A 27,377-nucleotide genomic window follows, 5' to 3' on the forward strand; every position below is an offset into this window, starting at 1 on the left:
ATATGCCTCTTTTGAAAAATGAAACGACAAACGTCGGAGTTGAGACCTCTGATTCTGGGGTGTTCAGCATCTCTTTAACATCCTCAGTAAAAATGCCAAAACAAAAAAAAGTCAATTTCTCATTAAAAGAATCCAGCATTTTCAAGCTTTGATACAGACATATACATACATTTATGTCAAAGATGAATCAGCGATAACCAACCCCCAAGTGATGGTAGCGAGAGAGAGTTGAGAACAGTTACCTGTGAGTGCGGCGGGCTTGGCCACGGTGCTGTACTGGTTGTGCGTGGCGATGATGCTGGACCTGGGACTGAGGGCGGGCGAGGAGAGCAGGGACAGCTCCTCCACGATGCTGCTGCTGCGGGGGTGGTGCTGGGGCAACTCGCTGAGGCGCTGCTCCAAGGAATGCCGCAGCAGGTCCAGCTTTTGACTGGACTCGTTAAAGCGGGCCTGGGCCTGGGCGAGAGAGGAGGACGGAGTTCAGTGGACGAGAGGGAAGGAGGCGAGGAAAGGAGGAAGGAGGAAGCAAAGGAGGGTGGGAGGAGAGGAGAGAGAGAGAGAGCGAGGGACGGAGAGAGAGGGGGGGACATCAATTACATGGTCCATTTACTTGAGTGGAGCACAGCGGCAGTAGAGCAGGTCAGTTCCATTTAAATTCCATTAAAGTCCATTTCAGTCATCAGCGAGTGTGTCGACCACACTGCTCTAGGGTCTTAAGGGATGACAAACTGCTTCCTGTTTGTTTTCCAATCACCGTCTAATTGTGTTTTTGTTGTCAGGAGAATCTGTGCCAGTGCTCGTTGTATAGGAAGGAGGTAGAGGATGTGAATTGTGTGCGCACACACACACACACACACACACACACACACACACACACACCACCTACCTCTGAGTGCGCTCTCTTTTCCGTGACTTTTCCGGTGCCGAGGAGTTTCATGACGTTCTTGGCTCCTTCGGCCACAGCGGACTCGATCCTGGCGTGGTGACACAGCTCCTCCACCCGCAGGTCCAGCGGGCTGATGATGGGCTTGGCTGGAGGAGGAAGAGGAGGGGCATGATTGACCGCTTACACAGAGTGTGTGTGTGTGTGTGTGTGTGTGTGTGTGTGTGTGTGTGTGTGTGTGTGTGTGTGTGTGTGTGTGTGTGTGTGTGTTACTGTGTACACACAGGTGTGTTCGTCTGTCAGGGGGATTTATGACCGTGGAGTAATTCTAATGCATGACTGAATGCAGAGGAGGGCTCACCCATCACGTCGTTGTTATCGAAGCTCAGCTCGCTGGCCTGGCTGGCCTGGCTGGCCTTGAGGATCTGCATCCTGATGAACTCGATCTTCATCTTGCTGTCCTGGAGCATCTGCTGGGCGGTCGCTAGCAACTTACGATCCTATTGGCCAAATTGACAGACAAACACAGAAATTATACCAGCCTCATACTCATACTCAGGGCTGGACGATATGATTGTTTTGATCAAGTTTCTTTACGATTTTTCCCACCAATTTTCTCACGGGGGAAGCGGGCTCGAACCTGCGACCCTTGTGTTGGTAGGCAGGTTATCTACCACTGCACTACCCGGACTACCTGGGGGCTGGACAATATGGTTGAATCAATATCACCATAATATGCCCCACCCTGATATTGATATATATGCCGATATGGCTCACATACGCAAAATCATGTTAAATAATCAAATTAATGTTCATCATATAATATTCCTACCATACTTCATTTTGTCTGAGAGAATTTGCTCGTTCTGTCAGTTCAGACAGCAGAATTGTGCGTCACCACATCATCACAATATAATCCCACTGAAAGACCATTAACAATAATATTGAATTATGGTCCAGCCCTACTATACTTAATTTTGTTTTCATTATCGTTATACTCAGTCTTCCTGAGTCAAATGAGTTTGGAAGAGAGACTTTTACAAATGAGTGCATTGTTTTAATTTTGTTTTCGTGTAACACTCCGTCTTGCCGAGTCAAATTACTTGGAGCCCAAATGCACGTCAGACTTTGTGTCTTGTTATGGAACACAAACAGCCAGGCCATCAATTCATGCCCTTAATCGGAGCCAAAGTCTGAGCGACCACATGGGAAATCTTATTCACAAAAAAATGAAAGTGGAATGTCATTGTGTGCTGCATGCATACGTCATCGATGCCCTCCCTCTCATACATGCAAATACACACAGACACACACACACACGCACACACACACACACACACACACACACACACACACACACACACACACACACACACACACACACACACACACACACACACACACGTAGTTGAGTAAGCAAACTCCACCCAGGTTTCCTCTGAAGTTTGGATCCTGGTTGTTGACGGCAGCGGGCGCAGGAAACTTTAGACCTCTGTCTGACAGGCATTTCCTCTTTGACATCAGGACTATTTCCAGCTGGAAGGAGCCTCTGTCTGTCTGTCTGTCTGTCTGCCTCCTGCCTGCCTGCCTATCTATCTGTCTGTCTGCGTGTCTGTCTATCTATCTATCTATCTATCTATCTATCTATCTATCTATCTATCTATCTATCTGTCTGCATGTCTGTCTGTCTATCTCTCTGCATGTCTGTCTATCTATCTATCTATCTGTCTGCATGTCTGTCTGTCTATCTCTCTGCATGTCTGTCTGTCTATCTCTCTGCATGTCTGTCTGTCTTTCTGCCTGTCTGTCTGTCTCCGTCTCACTGGCCAGGGGAACGCTGCACTGACCAGGGGGTCTCTTTCATAACATACCTTCACAGGAGTTATGCAGCCGTTTTCAGTCACCCATTACTGTGCTACACAAAAACACCTGGCTCTGTGAAAGTGCTGCCTTGAAGCCACGATGTCCCGAGTTCAACTTTCACTTCATGATTTGATCTGGGGCCAGAGACTCTGCAACGCTCTTGTTTCAAAATCAGCTCTTTTCTTTTTTCAAATTCAAAGTCAAATTCAGAGACTTTTCAAAGACTTTCAATGTCTCTACTCTGGTCAAATTCAAGGACTCAAAATTGGCACATTATGGAGACAAATGGAGACATTTGTCAAAATTATAGACATATTCGAGTCCTAAATTTGATATTTACACATTTTTGCCTTCATTAGAGTTTTTTGTTTTGTTTTATAGTAAAGAGAGACAAGAAGGATTTCACCCCAGGACCTTGTGGGACATGGTATGCAGCATCCTAGCCTTAGCAAATATGGATCACAGGGTATTCCCCGGGATGTGAAGTGACGATCCTAGGATGAAGAGAGGTCCAGAGAGCCGGGACTACTGATCAATCTGGGTGCTATATTTGCTAATACTACTAGATCTACTACTATCTCCTACTTTCAATGCCATCTATCCACATGCTGTCTATATAACATCAGTCTATATTTCCTATTTCCAAGGCCTGCAGGAACCCTGATTTTGATTAATCCAATCCACACTACTCAATTTCACTTGGCTTTAATAAGACATATCCATAGAAACGTATGGGCAACATTGTATATGTATTGTAATATTGTATATATGACATTGTAACTGTATGACTGTAAAAGCAGAGTTCAGGCTCCTGATAGTCCTCTCTGTACTACAAACTCTACTACAGACTGGCTTCAGTTACCGGCGACTGACGCAAGACCCCGAGATGAGAACCAGTGGCTCTCAGCTGTTGTCATCAGCGATGTAACGCACACCTCTCAGCTGTTACTATCACCACTGTAACGCACACCGCTCAGCTGTTATTATCAGCGCTGTAACACACACCTCCAGACTAAATGACTACTTGTGAGGATGAGAGTAGCCACGAGGACCAGGGGGGAGCTTTGTGAACAGACAACAACGCAGATGACAAGAGCGTGCGTCGGCGGCACAAAGCCCCGCCCACTCCCGCGTCCTAAAAGCAAACCCACTAATGTCTGGTCATCCTGTGGGGGCGGGGTTTTCAGTCTGTCAACGAGCCTGTTTGCTCTGCCTCCCATGTGTACCCGTCGGATAATAGTCATGGTACCATTCAAAAAAGAATATTCTGTAACCTAATACCGTGTTACATAATGATTACAATCTAGAAGCCGCTTCCAACCTGTGGTGCAAGATACAGCTCTCTCCTCTAACCTGTGGTACAAGATACAGCTCTCTCCTCTAGTCTGCTTTACGATGTGCTCATGTCTCACGGTTGTAAACTGTGAATCACTGTGTGCAGCCAGGGAGGAGGGACTGGCTGGAGTTTGTTGTTGTTGTTGTTGTTCCACCGTTTTTAATTTGTTCTCCACGGTCGTTTAGAAAAGGGTAATTTAGCTAATGAGATTAGCATGCCATGTCATTTGCTTTGAAAAATGCAGGAGAGAAATAGAGAACAAGAGGGGAGGTTTAGATTAAATTTGAAGATTCATTCTTTAACTCATCCCCAAGACTAAAATAATCAAGTACAAGTGAAGACGGAAAGATTTCCAATAAGCAATCGCAACCACACAGAGAGTAGAGTGCTGTGTAACCACACAGAGAGTAGAGTGCTGTGTGGGGGAAGCACACAGAGAGTAGAGTGCTGTGTGGGGGAAGCACCACACACAGAGAGTAGAGTGCTGTGTGGGGGAAGCACCACACACAGAGAGTAGAGTGCTGTGTGGGGGAAGCACCACACACAGAGAGTAGAGTGCTGTGTGGGGGAAGCACCACACAGAGAGTAGAGTGCTGTGTGGGGGAAGCACCACACAGAGAGTAGAGTGCTGTGTGGGGGAAGCACCACACAGAGAGTAGAGTGCTGTGTGGGGGAAGCACGTCACACAGAGAGTAGAGTGCTGTGTGGGGGAAGCACGTCACACAGAGAGTAGAGTGCTGTGTGTGGGAAGCACCACACAGAGAGTAGAGTGCTGTGTGTGGGAAGCACACAGAGAGTAGAGTGCTGTGTGGGGGAAGCACACAGAGAGTAGAGTGCTGTGTGGGGGAAGCACACAGAGAGTAGAGTGCTGTGTGTGGGAAGCACCACACAGAGAGTAGAGTGCTGTGTGGGGGAAGCACACAGAGAGTAGAGTGCTGTGTGGGGGAAGCACACAGAGAGTAGAGTGCTGTGTGGGGGAAGCACACAGAGAGTAGAGTGCTGTGTGGGGGAAGCACCACACAGAGAGTAGAGTGCTGTGTGGGGGAAGCACACAGAGAGTAGAGTGCTGTGTGGGGGAAGCACACAGAGAGTAGAGTGCTGTGTGGGGGAAGCACACAGAGAGTAGAGTGCTGTGTGGGGGAAGCACCACACAGAGAGTAGAGTGCTGTGTGGGGGAAGCACGTCACACAGAGAGTAGAGTGCTGTGTGGGGGAAGCACGTCACACAGAGAGTAGAGTGCTGTGTGGGGGAAGCACACACAGAGAGTAGAGTGCTGTGTGGGGGAAGCACCACACACAGAGTAGAGTGCTGTGTGGGGGAAGCACCACACACAGAGTAGAGTGCTGTGTGGGGGAAGCACCACACACAGAGTAGAGTGCTGTGTGGGGGAAGCACCACACAGAGAGTAGAGTGCTGTGTGGGGGAAGCACGTCACACAGAGAGTAGAGTGTTGTGTGGGGGAAGCACGTCACACAGAGAGTAGAGTGCTGTGTGGGGGAAGCACGTCACACAGAGAGTAGAGTGCTGTGTGGGGGAAGCACGTCACACAGAGAGTAGAGTGCTGTGTGGGGGAAGCACCACACACAGAGTAGAGTGCTGTGTGGGGGAAGCACCACACACAGAGTAGAGTGCTGTGTGGGGGAAGCACCACACACAGAGTAGAGTGCTGTGTGGGGGAAGCACCACACAGAGAGTAGAGTGCTGTGTGGGGGAAGCACGTCACACAGAGAGTAGAGTGCTGTGTGGGGGAAGCACGCTAAAAGTCATGTTGGGGTAAGTTCGCCTTTGAGCAGCAGTTACAGTCTATCTGGATCCTGTTCTCTCATGTGTGTCATTTACTGCTGTCAGAATGTCAGAGGTGAACCCAACAGACGACGCCAGATGATGGTGGCTTGACATTAATAAGACTGTTATTGGTGAACTTTTACTCCTCCTCGTGGACGGCTAAATAGTAGAACTGAAGGGAGCGATTTATTACACACTTCTGCAGTATGACATGAAGTGGGGCTTCTGAGATTAAAAGCTACTGAGTTTTTTTGTAGTGGCTATGACTTGGACATTGAGATACACACACACACACACACACACACACACACACACACACACACACACACACAGTCACCTCACAGTCAGAAGGTCCTGAGTTCGATTCTCGCCTGGGACACTGTGGGCGCTGTGGTTGTGTTCCCCCCATATCTTCAGTGCCTACTGCCCAGGTGGGGTATCTTGTCGTAAGGGCCTTTCTCTCTGTGTGGAGTTTGCATGTTCTCCCCGTGCTCCCCCAGGGGGTTCCTCCGTATATAACCCCCCCACTAAAAACATGCAGAAGATCAGATCGTCATCCGACCAGTGACGACAACAGCCGAAGTTCGTCCCCGGGCGCTGTACGAGAAAGCGACCACTGCTCCTGGCCTGCCCCCCGGAGGAAAGGACATGCCTGGATGGGTTATATGCAGAGGACACTTTTCACCGGCCACCGTCAGCATGAGTGTGTTGTGGCCGCATGCATGTGTTGTGGTGTTCGTGTGACAATAAAAGACGGGGCTTGTCCCGTTACACACACACACACACACACACACACACACACACACACACACACACACACACACACACACACACCTTGCTGGATCCTACCTTGGAGGAGCCGTTGGAGTACATCTGGATCATGTTCTCGGCGCCCTGTTTGACCTTGAGCTCGATGTCGTTCTGCCTCTGGAGGGCGGCCAGGCGGCTGCTGCTGTTGTACATCCTGGCCTCGCTGTTGGGGGTGTCTGGGGTCAAAGGGCATTCTGGGCAAAGAAGAGAAACAGACAGGTTAGCGCCGCCGCCTACTGGACCAACTACTTTGTTTGGAGTAGCTGCTCTGTCACCACTTGTATTAGGCATCCATCTGTGTCATGTTAGTTATGTTAACAGGATAACATACAGCAAATACTGTAAAAGCAACTCGCTTTTTCCCCCATCTGATTTGATTTCTTTTCCGCTAATAAAGAAACGCATTCCTTTCAAAAATAACCTCAGATATACGCTTCTGTCTGCGGTGCAGGAGTTTGGGTCAAATACGGATTGTAAATAACTCAACATGTGCTATTTTTGGCTACCAGATGTTTTTCATTGAGCTAAACAGTGCTGTTGCTCAGCAAAATGAAGGATAACTTTGCTTACAAAAACGCATGTCAGGTAGCAACTTAGTAGTAGTTGGATAATGTATCCAGAAAGGTCTGCTGTTTATATTTTGACAAGGTTTGTTAGCACAAGACTCCATTTCAACTGAAGCCCTCCCTCTCCCTCTCCCTCTCCCGACTGCTCTGCACTGACACAAGAGGAATCATAGAGGCCATTTACACCTGGCATTAACATGCGTTTTCTGTCATCAGATTGCAATCAGATTGTGCTTGACCACTTGAAAGGACAGGTGTAAACGTCCCCAAGACACATTGAAGACGGATTGCAATCTGATCGTCCAAAGTTAAACCACCTCTGGAGGTGGTCAGGGACGCATTGTGTACACATTGAACACAAGTGTAAATGCAATGTGTCCTCTCAATCTGGATACAGCAACTGCATGCGGATTGAGAGTACACCCAAAATGCATGCTAATGCCAGCCAGGTGTAAATGAAATCAGGCTAATGTGCTCAAGCACTGATTGCAATCTGATGACAGAAAATGCATGTTAGTGCCAGGTGTAAATGGCCTCATATACAGTCAGTGACATTAGATATCTATTCACCTTATGCAGAAGAGACAGTCTGGCTTGAGAGACTTAAGCTGTGTTCACACCAAGATATTTATTTTTCTCTCTGTCGCTTGATTCAACCCTTTGGAATCGCTCTGTCGCTCTGTTTAAATCGCTCATCAACAGGCACACGAAATGACGGACATGTGGGGGATATAACGTTACGCAATGTCATGATATTTGTCCACTACGAGCCACCGTCATTGTTTACAAGCTAAAGCCTATCAGCGTGCTCCTAATGCGAGCTCCATACCGGTAGGACAGACTTCACTTCATGTCAGCTGTCAATGTGGTTTGTTGCCACACAATAAACCAGCGGTTTGTTCCAAGCCAGTGTGATCCTTGACTCGCTCTCACACGGCAGCCAATCAGCGTTGAGCGGCGAGCGACTGATGCCAGCGTATTTTCGCTCGAGTTGGGATATTTCATCTCGAGCGACGAGCGAATTTTCTCTCTATCGCTCTGTCTCTGCCGCTCGGACGCCCAGCGATTTTTCTCCCAGGCAAATATACGCTCAATCGCTCGTTTGCATTGACTTTGTATGTAAACTCGACGCCAGCAAAAAACTTTAATAGGTCGGTGTGAACGCACCTTAACAGGAAGTGTAAATACAATCAGAAGTTCTGATTGTATTTACACTTCCTGTGACTCATAAACCTAGGCTGACTTATAGTGTGGGTCAAACTAGGTTTGACCAGGTGAGTCAGACTAGTACAGGTTGAGCAGGTAAAACAGCCGGCGTTTTGAACAGGTCGTGATACAATGGGTCAAGTGGGCGGGGCCACATACAGTAAGGTGAATAGCATGTCTGGATAAAACTTGGACTTCAGTCGACAGATGAATGGATGGTGGCAGAGGGAGGATTTCAATTATTTTAAACGGGAGAGTAGAAATAACTTCTTTATCCACAATCGTGTGCTCTCTCATGCAGATGCAAACCAAAGAAACCTATACAGTGTGTCAAAGCTGCAGCTGAGAGCACAGATGGGTAGAGAACTTGACATGGTCCAGGTTGTATAACACTTTAAGAAACAAAGAGTTTGATAAATAAACAAGTTGTAACGCAAAGAAAATCACGATTGAAGGCAATTTTTCCTGTAAATGGCGAAACACCCTGGAGCGACGTGGGAAGTCGGTTCCAACTGTAACAGAACAGAGGGAAACCCTGAGGCTTTCTCTATTCTGGGAGGATGAAAAAAAACAACAAAAAACAAGTGTGAACTTGCAGACACTTTCCAGTGACATTATTGTGCATGCAAATATGGCACACACACATGATGATGAAATATCACTGACAACCTCAAAGTTTCTGACTTTTTTTCCGAATAGACTTTGTCCAAAATAAGACCTGCCAGGGTCTTACACACACACACACACACACACACACACACACACACACACACACACACACTTCAATTCCGAACGAAAAACAAGTGTCTTCTATCACCTCAGCTGGATGACAGTTCTGAGGGATGAGCTCACCGTTTAGTTTTTTTCATGCCTGGACTCGAACAGCGCACAGAAGCCCCTCCCCCAGGCCCATCGCAGCAGCATGGAGCAAAACTTTTTCACACGCGCATGCACACAGGTGAGGTTTCACACGCACATGCACACAGGTGAGGTTTCACACGCACATGCACACAGGTGAGGTGTCACACGCACACAGGTGAGGTTTCACACGCACATGCACACAGGTGAGGTTTCACACACGCGCACATGCACACAGGTGAGGTTTCACACGCACATGCACACAGGTGAGGTTTCACACACGCGCACATGCACACAGGTGAGGTTTCACACGCACATGCACACAGGTGAGGTTTCACACGCACACAGGTGAGGTTTCACACGCACATGCACACAGGTGAGGTTTCACACGCACATGCACACAGGTGAGGTTTCACACGCACATGCACACAGGTGAGGTTTCACACGCACACGCACACAGGTGAGGTTTCACACGCACATGCACACAGGTGAGGTTTCACATGCACATGCACAGAGGTGAGGTTTCACACGCACATGCACACAGGTGAGGTTTCACACGCACACGCACACAGGTGAGGTTTCACACGCACATGCACACAGGTGAGGTTTCACACGCACATGCACACAGGTGAGGTTTCACACGCACATGCACACAGGTGAGGTTTCACACGCACACGCACACAGGTGAGGTTTCACACGCACATGCACAGAGGTGAGGTTTCACACGCACACGCAGACAGGTGAGGTTTCACACGCACACGCACACAGGTGAGGTTTCACACGCACATGCACAGAGGTGAGGTTTCACACGCACATGCACACAGGTGAGGTTTCACACGCACATGCACAGAGGTGAAGTTTCACACGCACACGCACACAGGTGAGGTTTCACACGCACACGCACACAGGTGAGGTTTCACACACGCGCACATGCACACAGGTGAGGTTTCACACGCACATGCACACAGGTGAGGTTTCACACGCACATGCACAGAGGTGAAGTTTCACACGCACACGCACACAGGTGAGGTTTCACACGCACACGCACACAGGTGAGGTTTCACACACACGCACACGCACACAGGTGAGGTTTCACACGCACACAGGTGAGGTTTCACACGCACATGCACACAGGTGAGGTTTCACACGCACGTGCACACAGGTGAGGTTTCACACGCACGTGCACACAGGTGAGGTTTCACACGCACATGCACACAGGTGAGGTTTCACACGCACATGCACACAGGTGAGGTTTCACACGCACGTGCACACAGGTGAGGTTTCACACGCACATGCACACAGGTGAGGTTTCACACGCACGTGCACACAGGTGAGGTTTCACACGCACGTGCACACAGGTGAGGTTTCACACGCACATGCACACAGGTGAGGTTTCACACGCACGTGCACACAGGTGAGGTTTCACACGCACGTGCACACAGGTGAGGTTTCACACGCACGTGCACACAGGTGAGGTTTCACACGCACATGCACACAGGTGAGGTTTCACACGCACATGCACACAGGTGAGGTTTCACACGCACGTGCACACAGGTGAGGTTTCACACGCACATGCACACAGGTGAGGTTTCACACGCACGTGCACACAGGTGAGGTTTCACACGCACATGCACACAGGTGAGGTTTCACACACGCGCACATGCATACACGTGAGGTTTCACACGCACATGCACACAGGTGAGGTTTCACACACGCGCACATGCACACAGGTGAGGTTTCACACGCACATGCACACAGGTGAGGTTTCACACACGCGCACATGCATACACGTGAGGTTTCACACGCACATGCACACAGGTGAGGTTTCACACACGCGCACATGCACACAGGTGAGGTTTCACACGCACATGCACACAGGTGAGGTTTCACACGCACACGCACACAGGTGAGGTTTCACACGCACATGCACACAGGTGAGGTTTCACACGCACATGCACACAGGTGAGGTTTCACACGCACACGCACACAGGTGAGGTTTCACACGCACATGCAGAGGTGAGGTTTCACACGCACACGCACACAGGTGAGGTTTCACACGCACACGCACACAGGTGAGGTTTCACACACGCGCACATGCACACAGGTGAGGTTTCACACGCACATGCACACAGGTGAGGTTTCACACGCACATGCACACAGGTGAGGTTTCACACACACGTGCACACAGGTGAGGTTTCACACGCACGTGCACACAGGTGAGGTTTCACACGCACATGCACACAGGTGAGGTTTCACACGCACATGCACACAGGTGAGGTTTCACACGCACGTGCACACAGGTGAGGTTTCACACGCACGTGCACACAGGTGAGGTTTCACACGCACACGCACACAGGTGAGGTTTCACACGCACACGCACACAGGTGAGGTTTCACACGCACACGCACACAGGTGAGGTTTCACACGCACACGCACACAGGTGAGGTTTCACACGCACACGCACACAGGTGAGGTTTCACACGCACACGCACACAGGTGAGGTTTCACACGCACATGCACACAGGTGAGGTTTCACACGCACACAGGTGAGGTTTCACACGCACACAGGTGAGGTTTCACACGCACACGCACACAGGTGAGGTTTCACACGCACATGCACACAGGTGAGGTTTCACACGCACACAGGTGAGGTTTCACACGCACACAGGTGAGGTTTCACACGCACACGCACACAGGTGAGGTTTCACACGCACATGCACACAGGTGCATGTGCGTCACACAGGTCCTATAGGGCTACCCTCCCTATAGGACGAATCAGCATGATGTCACTTGCCACCCAGAAATGCGGAACCCCGCGGCAGTTATTAGTATGAGTTGTACCAAACAAACGTTAATATCTCAAAAACAATACATCGCTTATATATTTGATTTATTCTGAGTGAGAACAGAAGTAGCTCACAAGTTTGATGTATAAATATATACATGTCGTGTTACAGTTGTGTGAACTGTCACAGGTTTTAGAACGTAAACAGAGTCAGCCGGCTAGAGTCAGTGCGGCGGGGCTAGACAGGAAGAGCGTGCCATCAGGGTGCGCACTTACGCACCGCTTTTAGCTTCTGCTCCAAACCACATACTGGTAGATTGCCTGTGAAGCAGGGTTTGGGGCAAAAATGCCTTTGAGAGTTCAGAAAACTAAAATTAAGTCAGGCAAGGTAATGAGCCAACCATTTACCAAGATTCAAATAAGCAGTACTGATGAAGATTACAGGTTCATAAAAAAAAAAGCACACATCCTGTACAGGCCCATGGGCGGCGCGTGTTTCGCCCTCTAGAGGCCATCTGACAAAGAGCATCGCCTCACTTACTCGTTACCTGACGTGATGCCCTTATCTGCCCCGTGGGAGAAAAAAGAATAGCGCCGTCGTTGCCATCTCAGGGATATCAGTGTCAGCACATGCCAGTAGCAACAGTTGCATGTTCCATTCACAGCCTGCACATTCTGAGGCTGGACTCTCAACGTGCTCAAAGGAGCTCACATCAGGTTTGAATGACAAGTCAAAATGATCTTTTTTGCTGTTGTGTTTGTGCTAGCATACCTGCGTATCCCTCTGTCTACTCTTACACAACTCAGTGCCGTGTGTAATATGTGTATGTGATGATGACAAGTGTATGCATTGCTTACATACACATGTAGAAGCTAGGGCTGCACAATTAATCGTATTTTCATCGTCATCGCAATATGAACATGCGCAATAAACACATCGCAAAGACTGCCTGAAACGCAATGAATAACAAAAGTGGTTTTATTTACATGCATCATGCATTCCCACTCAGCATCTGATCATTTTGTCTTGTGTTGTAAATCCAGCGTACACCTTTCCCTTGCAACAGTGCGCTCCGCCCCTCCGCCAAAGCCCAAACACGCTGTGTGTAGTTTCAGCTAGAGTCAGTGTGTATTTCATTTCTTTATTCAGTGGGCATAGGCTATGTTTGGGGTCTATGTTAGCATTATTAAAGCAGAAAGACATAGGAACTGTATAGCTAATATGCATACTTTAATATTTGTTTAATTATCGCAAGTCCTATCATCATCGCTATATTGAACAATGTCATCGCACATCGCATATTTTCCTCATATCGTGCAGGCCTAGTAGAAGCGTATATGTATAGTCAGTCAGCCCCCGGGGGGGGGGGGGTTCCCTCTCTACAGGAGGGGGGGTTTGGTGAAGGTCACAGCAAGCCAAGAATTCAAGGAGCTCACTAACTTAACTCTCACTGCCTCTCTGCCTTCTCATCATCACAGTCCAGCAGCCCATGCGGGGCCACAGGACGTGTTACTGAGCTACTGCATAGCTGGCAGGATGATGTCACTGCTGGACAGCTGACAAGGGGAACCCTCCCTCTGACTAGCCCAATAATCTGATCCAATGAGCAGTCAACGAGAAACACGCTAACAATACTCTCCAAACAATGACATCATGACTGGAGAAGCTGGCCCGCACACTGGTCCAGGCACTTTTCCCTGGACATGTGACAGACATGATGATGATGACTGTGAGGAAATGGATTGGACTTGGTATTCAGGGAGAGGAAAACTGCTGATCTCGGGTCAGTTGAAGTTAAACTGACCCAATATGATCTCATTCATAAAGAGTGTTAAACTGTTAACTCTTTATGAATGAGATCATAATGGAACAGGGGGACCTGGTAGATGACTCTACCCTACGGCAGCAGCACTCCTCCTCCCAGACAAGTCGGTCCATTTCTGGTCCGAGCTGAGAAGGCAGAGAATAAGCAGAGCCCTGCTATACACTGTGGCTTTCCTGGAAGAGCACCTCCTGGCTGTCCGGAGCGTGGAGGTAGAGGAACTCCTTCCTTGAGCTTGAATGTATTTCAAGAACTTGTGTCATGACTTTGGAGCTGAACTGCAGTCGGTCCCCTCTCTCTCTCTCTCTCTCTCTCTCTCCATCATCTCGCGACGGCCGGCGACATTCCGCTGCCGCTGCGTCACCGAACAAAAATCCCTCGCTCATCAGATAAGGGGGTCACTGAGTCAGGCTAAATTTGTTCCCACTTAACTCAACCGTTTACCAAGACAAACAACCCCCTCCCCTACATACACACACACACACACACACACACACACGTCCCCCCCACTCCCTCCATCCACTTCCTACTGTCAACTGAATAGGGGGATGTGGTGGCAGCAGCCAGAGAAACATCGCTCTCTTCCTGACTTGGCTCCCGGCGGGTCACACTCGCCAACAACTATCCCATGATAAGGCGACTACTGTAACAGCCACCATACTGAAGTGCGCGACGGCGCCCCCTGTTGTGGTAACGCTCTACAAATTCCATTGTTGTGGACAAAATGCACAGGAGCAGGGCTTTCAACACAGCCTCGGAGGGGAACAATCGTCGGGCTCGTTCCGACTGTTGGCGGAATGTGGAATGCAACAATGTCAGCCTCTGGAGAATGAGTCACCTCCAAAGATTGAATATGCTCTGTGTGTGTGTGTCTGTGTGTGTGTGTGTGTGTGTGTGTGTGTGTGTGTGTGTGTGTGTGTGTGTGTGTGTGTGTGTTCTCATTAGGTATTGCTATGGCTCTGACAAAGCTCGGCGACATCACCAAAAATAAGTTATCATGCAATGTTTTGCACTTGCGATATGTTTTGCACGTTCATCATCACACATGGCTTATTTGCTGTTGCAAGAAGTACAGCATAGTTAGTATAGCAAGAGCATACTTCACTTGCTTATACATGTCCGGATTAATTGTTTTAGTAGCTCTTCAATTCCCCCGGGGCTACCAAGCTGTTGTTGTTTCTTAGAGGGAGAGTTGGGATTATTTTATTAAATCCAATCAATTATTATTATTATTTGACGGGGATGTATGAGCTACTTATCGATTGTCCCTATTGTCAGTAGGGATGTCACGATACTAGAATTTTTACTTCGATACCGATACCCAGGAAAACATCGATACATGATACCATTTTCGATACCACGCGGCGGGATGACAACACATCAAGAGGCATACAAAATAAACAAAGACAGACGGACGGACAGACGCACGCTTCTCCGTAATCTAGACCTGATAAAAGTCATTACAAACTTTGACCTAACACAGCAGATTACACCTGCTCTAGTCATCAGCCTATCAGAACACAGCAGATTACCCCTGCTCTAGTCATCAGCCTATCATAATAACACAGCAGATTACCCCTGCTCTAGTCATCAGCCTATCAGAACACAGCAGATTACCCCTGCTCTAGTCATCAGCCTATCATAATAACACAGCAGATTACCCCTGCTCTAGTCATCAGCCTATCATAACACAGCAGATTACCCCTGCTCTAGTCATCAGCCTATCAGAACACTTTGAACTTGTTGAAGCAAAAGATACCCACCAATGACAGGGAGGGAGAAATCAGTGGTATGTTTGATTTTTCATTCAGATAAAGCACTGCTGATATTGATAAAGTTGCAAAAAATGAGTATTGTATCTGCTTCAAATTTTTAGTATTGATACTTATAGATACTATCGATACCTGTTGCAAATGAGTATTGTATCCGATACAAATTTTTAGTATTGACTTTTATCGATACTATGGACACTTTTGACAACCCTAATTGTCAGTGTGTTACCTGAAGTAGAGCCTGGTCGGTCTAGGCGCGTGCAGTTTGGAGAAGCAGAAAGATCTGTGACCCAGGAGCAGAGCAGCCAAGATGCTGTGGACGGTGCCAGCAGCAAAACATATTTTAGCGACCTGAAAGAACCCTCATCTAAACCAATAATACCCGTTTGACTGTTGCTATATTGGCAACATTTTCAGCGCTTTACCTTGCCGCAAAAACAGAACTTTCCTTTGGCACTACATCTCCTCAACCGTAGCACTTCCCGTATTCCTACGCCTGCCGCAATGGCACATCCCTCTAAGACAGCGATCTGTGGAGTAATACCGTGCGCAGCATGCGGAAGTGCTACAGGTGAGAAGATATAGAGCCAATGCAGAGGTCTCTTTTCATGGTAAGGTCAAGCGCTGAAAATGTTGTTGCATTTCATGTTGAATTGTTTGGGGATATAATACTCTACAACAATCTTAAATCGATTGTAAAGGAAACTGTCAACTTATGTTGAAATATTTCTGATATTGATTTGTTTAGGTGCGCCATCTTTTAGGTGGCTCAAAAGCATTGAGCTGCTGGCACCATTCAGAGTAGTCCACTTCCCTGCTCTTGTGGCGCGGCTGTTGTCTGCTTCTCCAAACTGGGAGCGCACCGACCGCAATCTATTGTATGCAATACACCAGGGGTTTTCTGATGGGAGGCCCACAGTCTCAGATTTTGAAAACCCCTCATACGAACCCGCATCTAATAAAGTTACCTAGCAGCTCCTCTGGGTCTTTGACCACAATGTGGGCGTTGAGCTCCTGCAGCTCCTGGTGCAGCTCCTCAACCTTCTTGTTGGACTTTTTCAACATGTTGTCTACATAAGCCAGGCTCTTCTTGTCTGTGGTCACCTGAGAACAGAATAGAACAAATCATTTGACTACTGTATTTGTCCGACACAGGTCTTTTACATGAGAAAGTTTGGCAATTCATGCAATGAGATACAAACGGTGCACAGATTTCCTATAGGTGACCTGTAAGAAAAAATAAACTCAGTGATCTTACCTTGCGCAGGTTCTCTGCCCCTTCTTTGATCTTCAGCTCCTTGCGGATCTCGCGGCGGATCTGCTCCTTGATCTCGTCCAGCTTCTGCTGGACCATGGTGTCGGACAGGTCCAGGTTGTGTCCCAGACCGAGCCGCTCCGACACCAGCTGGCCCCTGGCATCCCCCTGAAGGAGAGCAGAGGAGGAAGAGGAGGAGGAGGAGGGAAAAGAGATGGAGGATAAGAAAGATGAAGAGGAGGAGAGGACGTAGGGAGGAGGTCAATGACTGAAACAAAAAGCAACCTGCGCACGCACGCAAAATACACAGGGCAACATCAGCTGAAGTTATTGTCTCACAAAAAATACATATATTTCCATTTTGTCATGAGCTGGCAATGCAGCAACAACTTAAAGATATGCAAGAGCTGCCAACTGTCACTTGGGTAGGACCTAAGGGGCCACTGGGTTTCGCATTATGACACTGGCAATTTGATGATCTACTATACTGATCATCAGTGGTTCTTTTTCATGTCAAGGACCCTTATACTGACACAAATTAAACCATGGACCCCCACTTGATAAGATTTTGTCCCAGGGTCCCCCATCTGCTACGATTTTTGCATTTAGACGTTTTATTACAGAAAGTGTATGAAACCCATCAGCAAAATAGTCATACATTCTGTCACTCATGGATGGAGTTATTGTGAAAATAAACCATCCCCTTTTTGCTAGGGATAGGGAACCCCCCTCAGCACCCCTGGGGGTCCTCGGACCCCACTTTGAGAGCAACCGATCTAGTAGGCCTCATCAATAATGAATCCGAGAGTTGAGTCTTTCTCATGGCCAATGTAGTAGCACTGCAGCTAATTTCTGAATGGGCATGGTTCAGAATTAAGATGAGTGAGATGTTCTGATGACTGAAACAAATTGAAATATCAGACCAAACGTTATTAAGTTCAGGGATCTAATATCCGTTACACAAGCTGAAATCTTCACCGGGTTAAATGGATCGTATATAGACCAATATTACTCTGAAGTCAACAGCGTATATAGTGGTTTGTTTTGAACTTGAGCCTCTGTGTCCGTGTTGTTTTCACTGTTGTTGTCATCAGACAGCCATGACTTGCATCCTTAACTGTTACCTTCACTAAGGAGGGATTAGGTAGGAAGTGACTTCCTGAATGGCTTCGGCTTTTAAAGGTCACTGCAGCAGCGGTGACGTCCCGCCAGACAGTACAGTCAAGAGTGACTCTGGCCCCGAGGAGCCAGCAGCTGGCAGTGAGGAGCCAGCAGCTGACAGTGAGGAGCCAGCAGCTGACAGTGAGGGAGCCAGCAGCTGGCAGTGAGGAGCCAGCAGCTGGCAGTGAGGAGCCAGCAGCTGACAGTGAGGAGCCAGTAGCTGGCAGTGAGGAGCCAGCAGCTGGCAGTGAGGAGCCAGCAGCTGACAGTGAGGAGCCAGCAGCTGGCAGTGAGGAGCCAGCAGCTGACAGTGAGGAGCCAGCAGCTGACAGTGAGGAGCCAGCAGCTGACAGTGAGGACTACAAAGAATGACTGCATTATTACACGTTCATAGAGTTTATCAATCAAAGGAGCACGATGCTTTGAAAATATCCTCTTATTTTGAAATGTTAGTCGGGTGAAATGACCTTGTTTTGATTGTGTAACATGATGACTACTATCACACAATCTCTTGTTTACATTAGTAGGCAGCAATGAGAAAGTAAAGCTAGATTACTTTTCCCAGCCTGATCATTGCTTATATAGGCTGAATGATCACATCAAGAAATATATACGGTCTGTCCTCAATTTGTTATGCATATTAATAACATATTTGCTGATTATTCCCACCTAAGCTGTGTGTGTGACCTTTGATGTTTTGGAGATATGAACGGTGCACAATCCACCCACTCAAGGCCAGCTTTGTATGTGGCTCTAGATAAGAGCGTGGATGTGAACTAGAACTCGTTGGCCTCTGAAAGCCTGTGTGGAAGTGTAACAAGCTTCTGCGTGTTCGTGTTGAGGACTTTAGTGAATTCACTCCATTCACAGAACAGGGGCACAATGAGGTGTGAAGCAACAGCACATCATCACCACACTACAACTGCTGCTGGATCTGCGCCAGAGAAGAAACAGCCAGCCAACTCAACAACACACACTTTCAGGTATTAGCCACATTTAGGCTTCATGGCATTTACTTTACACTAGTGAGCTGATGCTCTGAATCTGACAGGTCAACAAAAAGATGGATCAATCCAAAAAGACAAAATTTCTACATTTTACTTTACGATATTGAACCAAATGTCTTCTTACCAACTCCATCTCTCGATCGGTCGAAAAAGCCAGTCCACGCATGTTCCACTGAGCGGCTAGATAGTCATTACACCAACACAAGACGTGACGGCCTTTTGTTTCATAGCGGCAACAACGCTATCCTTCGCCACGATGGTCAGCCACCTACAGCTCCACCGCCGTAACGCTCAGGCTCAGTCAAGTCAGTCAGTCAGTCGCTCAAAGCCTGTGTCAGCGTGTGACTTTCTCGCGCTCTCTCTCTCCTGTTTATGCTTCCTTCCTCACAACAGACCACTGATGACATCAGCAGGGAAGATAAACCGTCTGAGCAGCGACGGCCAAATCCCTCTTAGCATCTCGCTCTGTGAGGTCACAGCAGCCCAGAATGGGATCTAATCTGGCTCCAGGGAGAGAGAGGACGCTGTCTAAAATTAACCCCGGCTAAAAACATAACGCCAGACGTCCAGCGGCCTCCTCCCCCCCCCCCGCCACCACCACCGGGGGGCGACGACTTGTGAGGTGGAGGGAGGAGGAGCTCTGTAAACCTATAAAGCAGCAACAGACAGTTAATGAAGTTCAAAACATAGTAAAGACTGCCGGTAATAAACTCTCGTTTCCAAGTCTGAGCCAGCGCAGCGCACGGTGACGAATAGAGGGAGCGTTTGTCTGGCGGTGAAAACAAAACCTCCTGAATACACTGGAGCCTGACAGGACGTCACTGCAGAAACAAGCCGGTAGAGTACTGTGCATCAACCAAGCCAAATACACAATCACACGTCTAAAGCAAAGAACATGACTTTATATAGTGTTGAGTTTCACACAAACGGTGCACCTGACTAATAGATTTATATGGGGGGGGGGAGGCTAGAGTGGTAAGAGATTTCTGTAGGCCTCGACTGCACAGTCGTACCCTAGCCTAGCTCTCTCTTATAGGTGCTGCTCTCCTCAGAGGAAACTATAGTTGCACACATCCTGGTCCAGAGGCTCCTTGATGACTCATAGGTAAAATGGAGGTCACAACTCCTGGAAGTGGAAGAGGGGGGGAGAAAAAAAAAGGTAGCTCTCTCTCCCTGCTCGCTGCCCTACAAAAGGTGTTTGCACTGTTCGCTGTGTTTGAGCAGCGCAGGCTGGGCTGAGGACAGCACGGAGGACGAACGAAAAGGGCCGATTTGACTGAGCAACAATGTGAGGAAATCCACAAAAAGGGCCCATCAGATAAGGTGGAAATAAATCAGCATATCGGCCTACAAGGTCTGTGTTTTAATTTGGGATCAAACGAAGAGCCGAAATTACAATGGGTGCTCCGAAGCACGTTTGTTTCAACCAGCTTGATATCATTACAACTTCAGCAGTATATTCGTAAAGGTCACTCTGATGTCACGCGAGCAGGGGGGGGGGGGGGGGGGGGGGCAGCACGGGACCCGGAACTGGGGGTAACCCGCCATTCAAAACAATGAGCACGGATGTGAATTTTGTAAATAAACAAAGACGCGTACGACGTGGTCTGAGCTTCGGTTTTTAGCCCGAATATTACAAAATACCCCACTGATTTGTCAGGACTGTCAGTCATGTTATAGACCAAATCAGCGGGGATGTTTACATTTACTTCCGGTTACCCCTGGTTCCGGTTACCTCCGCACAAACTGACGTGTTGAAGACAAAAACAGACAAAGAAGACAAAAATGGTTCGTTCGTGTTGTGTTGTTGGGTGTCCAGTGACCATAAAGAGCGGGTCAAGATTTGGATTATTCTAAATTCCCTCTGCAAAGGGCAAACATAAGCAAAGAGAACTCTGGATTCGGCGGCACAGGCTTACTACAGCTACAACATCCGGGTTCCGAGCTGTATCCGAGCGGCGTCAGTAGCCTCTGTCTGTAACGTAACGTTAACGAGTCTGCAAAAAAACAGCGAGTTTGACAGTTGTAAACAAACGTTATTAGCTAGCTAACACTACATAAAACAAACACAGAAGAAAGGCTAGATACGTCGGACAAGCATGTTTACCAACCGTTTGAACATTTAAATTGAAAGTAGTCGGCCGAAAACAACGAGAGGGTTTGACAGCATTTATTTGACAACACGCAAATTTAAACGTGGTGCCTTCCCGAAGTGGTACCCGGAAGTAAATGTTGTTTACATGGTGACGTCACGGTGATTTGGTCTATAGCAGTCGGGCGCACTTAGTGACAAGCAAGACAACAGTAAAACAGACAGGTTTTTGTATCGAGTTTGGCGTGAGTGGGCGTAACCCATAAGAGAGCGAGCCTCGTACCCCCAGCGTTGCGTAGCAACAACACCGGAAGTAACTCCAGAGTGACCTTACGAATAAGAAAACTGTAAACAGTTTTGTCGTTCATTTAGTTTGACAGTTATTTGAGAGTTGATTTGAGTTCAGTTTATGTGCATGAAGCACATCCCTGGTCCACAACTTCACTCAAATCAACTCTCAATAACTGTCAATAAATGAACGACTTCCAAACTGTTTACAGTTCTCTGATAATACGACTGATTTTCTAATGACATAAAACTGGTTGAAAATTGGCAGAGTGTTCCTTTGAGGTGCTCTTTTCCTTCTGTGCTAAGGTTGCACAGTAAACTGCAGGTCTGATCATTTCTTGCTGTACTTTTAAACGTGTTGCCTGCTCAGGGGAATGACGTCATACCGGCCGGGAACTCCCGACTAATTGGTTCAAAGACGGGTGAGGCAGGAATTGTAAGCAACTGTATTCACTCACACACGACAATGCCGACATTATGATGGATGGAGGGAAGCTGCTAAAGTTAGAGTTGCTCTACTAGTTGCTTTGTACCCCGAGGTCAAATGTCCACACACAAAATACAAGGACCATTATTGCTGCAATCTCTCCGCTGCAAGTTGCTTTATATAGGCTGTAAAGAAAACATAAAGCCGATTGATTGATTAGATACAGTATATATAGAATAGGGGCTGTTCCTAAAATCACATGACTAGGACAACTGATCACAATCCAGTACATGTTGACATTAATAAATGTATTGTTACAAAAAGGTAAGACAACTGTGTTACCTAGAGACATGTTGAAATGGTCATAGAGCCCTTTTAGCACCCAACACATGATGAAAGGAACTGGGAAATAAAAGTAAATATTAGCTCTGAACCTCAAGTATAAGCAGGTTAACTTGCTCTTTAAGCCTGAAAGCTCCAAGTCCAACAACAAGAGCTCCATTCAGACAATAGGACAATGGAAAAGTTCAGGCCACTATCCCCAGGCCCATGCTTAAAAGCAAAGCCCTTGCCATTTCTGCACGAGGCCTATCTCAGCCTGCTACAACCTGACACCCGTTCTTCTCACCCCACAGCTGGCTGCATGGTGTTGGTCAATGCTTGGTGTTCCACCAGAAATAGCAACACACAGGCCAATAAACTAAAGAGCATACAAATGGGGAGAGGCTTCACTCTGAAGGCATAATCAAGTCTCGAGGCAAGTCGAAATCTGAGTAATGTCTCAGCAACTTGTTAGCAATAGTACTTGTTTTGTATCTTATTAATTGGCAGTTAGGCTGTGTCCAGAAAAGTAACTCTACAATGTCATGAAGGAGAAGTAGTGATAAACTGAGTGCTGCTGGCTGCAGCACCTGTTGCTTTGCTGAGGACGACTGGCTGGCTGTGTTCCACATCAACCACTGCGGTGGCGGCGCGGAGTTTAAGGTTAGCTAGACAGAATTACAGCGCTTTTTAATAGCGAGTGCACCGCTGCCAGATGTGCCATTTTGTTAATGATGTTTTTGCTTGTGCCACACTTTTTCCAAGGCGGTATCACTATTCACTCAAGGTGTTGACAGTGTACGAACATGATGGAAAATCCCTCCCTGGCTTGGCACTTGACATGTAAAAATCTATGTTGATATACAGAGTCATGATATGAGATATGGGGCTGAACAACTCTGACACTCACCCAACCTAGTACTATGCCCGCGTGGCTCGCAGAGCGGCTCATGTTTAGAGCAAGTCATTCATGTAAAAATCACTGGTCCACTACTTTACTCAAATCAACTCTCAATAACTGTCAAAACTAAATGAATCCCTGCAAAACTGTTCACAGTTTTCAGATATACTAGTACTGATTTTGTAATGATACAAAGCTGGTTGAAAATCAGCGGAGCCGACTGGCCTTCTAAAGCAAAATATTTCATGCTAGGGATACGCAACACGGAGCATGAAAAGGCATTTTTATAGATGCACACAGTCTAGTTCAGCAACAACATGACTGACATGACAGCAGATATTCTTACCTGTTGACTCAGTGATCAGTTTCAGGCTGCAGCATGTGTGAGACATAAAGAAACTTCAAGTCATCCTCTTTACTGCTGGTGTATATATAGCTCTATGATCATGTGATATAGCCACTACTTTCTCATCGCTCCCTACAAATGTAAATAAGGGACAGAGTGATATTCTCATAGCCATGAAAACAACTTTCAGGGAGGGAGGGAGGGGAGGTTTGGGAGGAACCCGAAAAGGACTGGCTCGACTGTATTTGTCATCAGAATAGTCCAGGTCCTGGCAGCGCTGCTGTACCAGTACCACACTGGGACAATATTTTGTGTCAGAAAGATTTATTTTAGAAGTGACGTCACTCAAGTGAAACCACATTACGCTGTGAGTCATGCCTGTTCATGGTGAATAATGGAGATGGGGTTGCTTTGCTCTGTCTTTCTTTACCAGCTCCTTTTTTTCTAATCAAAATGTAATTGTTAGAGGGTCATTTTAATAACTTCCATGACATTAACTTGGTGATATTCTTTCAAATCATCCGGGGGGAAAAACAACAGGCAGAGAGTCAGAGCACTTGCTTCAAGTACATTGTTTACAAAACATGGACAATTTCTTCACAGCTTTTAACGTTACAAAATGAGTACCATATTAAAATTGGAAAATAGCATGCTACGCTGAGTAGATTGTCGTTTCTTTCCAAAAAGTAACGTTAACGTGATGACCTGAAATGTTGAATAACCACTATTTGACTTGATTTATGTTACACCAACCCCTTATAAACCGAATCTGGCGTTACATTACTTCACACAACTAAATCGGCACAAGAGCACAGTGTAGAAAGTGGGATATTTTAGGATATTTTTAGGTAATTGTTTCCCAGGCCTCAATCCATGGATAATTCCCAGACAGCCCTTTGGGATCCCCGGCACAGCTCCTTCATAAAATACAGCACTAACTACTCTTAGCGACCTAGCTTCTATCACATAAAGTAGTTTACCAACTTATATTTGACCTTCTGAAACAAGTTTGCGCACTTTTCGCAACAGTTGTCAACTTTTCCTACCTGCACGGAATCGGCGGCCATCTTGGTTTTCGACTTTGAATCAAATCCTACGGAGAGAGAGGAGGGGAGGTGGAACTCCAAAAACAAGCCTTGTTTCAACTTTCCCTCTCTGGCGACAAAAAGAGTGTTTTATTTGACCAAACCATCGGTCATCTCGGCAACACGGGGCTTCCCATGTCTTCTTTACACTTGTTGTGCGCTCTTTACACCGTCCCGAAGCGTCCGGGGGGCGGAGTGGACCTCATAAATAAAAATAAAAAGCCGAAGCATAAATCTGTCCCAGAGAGAGAGAGAGAGAGAGAGGCGGTAGTTAGAGTGGAAGCGTCCGGCCGCCCAGAGGAGCTATGTTGCTCTGCACTCCCTCAACCAACCCAGCCAGCCAGCCCAGCCAGGCTCTGCTCTGTTCTGCTCACACACACGTGATCCAAAACTTCATAGGCTGGCCTAATAATAATAATAATAATAATAATAATAATAATAATAATAATAATAATAATAATATAAAATGATCACAAAACAAAAATAAACACAAAGATTAAAAAAATATATAGGCTATATATATTTTGGGTCATGGGGTGCCCAAACTTTGTGCCAAAATCTACAACGACCAGAGAGAGGGGCTGCAGGCCATTATTATTATTATTATTATTATTATTATTATTATTATTATTACAGTATGCCCTTGAAGGGACTTTTCTAGGGACAAGAATTATGGCAGTGCGACCCACTGTGGGCAGTGACAGTAGGTTATTTCATTGGACATCTATGTATAGACGCCGGACACATGCTTCCCACTTTTCCATTGGGGCCTATGCATGACATGTCACACCTGGGTGAGAGGATTTACTGTTTGCCTTACATAATCATGACATGCAGCCAGTCATCATCTCATCTCTGGGACTGAGCACCCACTGTGCTTATGGAGCAACATCTTCAATATTTATTGGTGTAGCCTACTGTTGACAACACATGGTTTCTTATACTTAAACTGAGCATTGAATGCCCATATAATAAAGATGGTGGCAGTCTTGTTGGGTGGAATTATAAATTGCCCACTCCTAAAGGAATAGCTCACCTAAAAATGAAAATTCTGTCATATGCCAAAGCCAAATGAAACGTAACAGGTGAAATGTGTTATTCTAACACAGGGAGTTTGTGAGCACAACTTCGTAGGAGCCTGCTCCAAAACAACTGAAGTTTATTTTTTGTTAAATAGGACCTGCATTAGTCAGTGGGGACCTGTTCTTTAGAGTTCCTAAACAAAAACAGCCAAAGAATCACTGTAAATAGAAAGACATATACATTATTTGTTACAAATCAATCAGCTGTTAAGATTTGCACTCAATTATTTTTGGAACTCTGAAGAACTGGTCCCCATGCAGTTGTTTTGGAGAAGGCTGTTATGGAGTTGTGCTGGCAGCCTCCCTGTGTGTTATATGGACAAACTTCACGTGTTTCAACTCGTACAAGGGTGAGCAGATGATGACAGAATTTTCATTTTTGGGTGAACTGTTCCTTTAAGTCCCTGGGAAGGTCTGCTGCCTCTGTTTCCACGGCAACGTTCTCAAGAGCCCACTGCAGGCAGGTGCTTCAGACAGGACAGGATGCTATAGGGGGGGTCTGCCCTTCAAATGTGGATCAATATATCCACCACAACCCTATATTGTATGGGGAAGGAAGGATTGGAGACTATTATGGCGCTGTTTCAATATAACCTAATTTATCTGCTTTTCTCAGGCCTTTTCTTCAGCTGCAGTGGCTGTGTTTTCATGATCTGATTTAAGATGAAAAAGCACTGTAAGCAGAGGGTGTGTAATGTCCCGTAATAATGTTTACTGCTGGGGCAGACACTGTATAACGTTTTATTAACCTGGTAGGATTCCATCTCAGTGGGGTTTTCAATGTTACAGAAACCCCAATGCATGATTTTCAGTTCTTTATGAAGTTTTGTGGCTAAACTTAATCCTGATGCATAGATGAAGAAAACGGAGTAAAACATTCTGTGGGATTATAATAGATCAGTGATTCTCAACCTTTTCCCTGTCAAGGAAAGACCTCTCATTTAGAGCCCCGGACCTGGAGCCACAGAGAATATTTGTATATTGTCAGATATTATTTTGTCCAGAATTCCATGACTAATGTAATCTCTCTAATGTTCACTTCTGGTAAATGTAATGGTCAAGGCCCCCTGGTGGTCCCCAGACTCCACATTTGGCTAACTTTTTTTTTTTAACTTAATTATTTATTTTTTTTTTTACCTTGAGTCACTGTATAAAACATTCATCAAAATGTATAGTGATTAAAAGTATTAAAATGGCACAGAGACGCTGAAAGAGGTAACTGAGATTTGTGGAGAGGATACAGCCGCTACCTGTGACGTTTCCCTTGATGGCCTCATAAAAGGCCTGCTAGGGGTTAACACAGTGCTAAAACTATAAAATGTTCTCCAACAGGCCTGAAGCTGATGAGTCTGGGGGAAGCCCTCCGAGTTTATCTGGGTCAGAGGGGCAAAAGCAGGAAGCTGTAACTGGAGTGTGATCTGAGAATAATGATGGGGATGAGTTCAATTACTGACGACTGGCTGGGGATTATCGGAGTATACGGATGAGTAGCACTCAGTGCAGCAGCACGTCTCGTCTTATAAACTCTCTCTGGCCGCCAGTGGGGACTCTCACTTCTCAACCTGGAGGACTGGTTCCACTTACATTTACTCAGCAGCCAGAATATAGTCACCACCACTAGAGAAAATGTAAAATAAAGATATATTAAATTGAGGTCATTTGTGCCCAGAAATATAAGAAAAACTGAGTTACTATGTTTCTAATGAGAAGGTATGTGAATAAGTA

General features: G+C 46.7%; 1 protein-coding gene across 1 annotated transcript in view; it reads right to left on the bottom strand.

Moving 5' to 3' along the window:
• pkn2a (protein kinase N2a) overlaps positions 1 to 24,765 on the bottom strand; it is a 38,975-nt gene extending 14,210 nt beyond the window's left edge. Inside the window, exons 1-7 of the mRNA XM_083659296.1 lie at positions 24,532 to 24,765; positions 16,946 to 17,110; positions 16,656 to 16,791; positions 6,717 to 6,871; positions 1,245 to 1,383; positions 887 to 1,032; positions 243 to 456 (exon numbers count right to left, since the gene is read on the bottom strand). Coding sequence (XP_083515422.1) covers positions 243 to 456; positions 887 to 1,032; positions 1,245 to 1,383; positions 6,717 to 6,871; positions 16,656 to 16,791; positions 16,946 to 17,110; positions 24,532 to 24,552 — 976 coding nt within the window. The 5' untranslated portion in view covers positions 24,553 to 24,765. The remainder of the gene's footprint in view (positions 1 to 242; positions 457 to 886; positions 1,033 to 1,244; positions 1,384 to 6,716; positions 6,872 to 16,655; positions 16,792 to 16,945; positions 17,111 to 24,531) is intronic.
• Positions 24,766 to 27,377: the final 2,612 nt, after the last annotated feature.

The sequence above is a fragment of the Poromitra crassiceps genome, assembly GCF_964638095.1.
Source record: "Poromitra crassiceps genome assembly, chromosome: 23".
NCBI lineage: Eukaryota > Metazoa > Chordata > Actinopteri > Beryciformes > Melamphaidae > Poromitra > Poromitra crassiceps.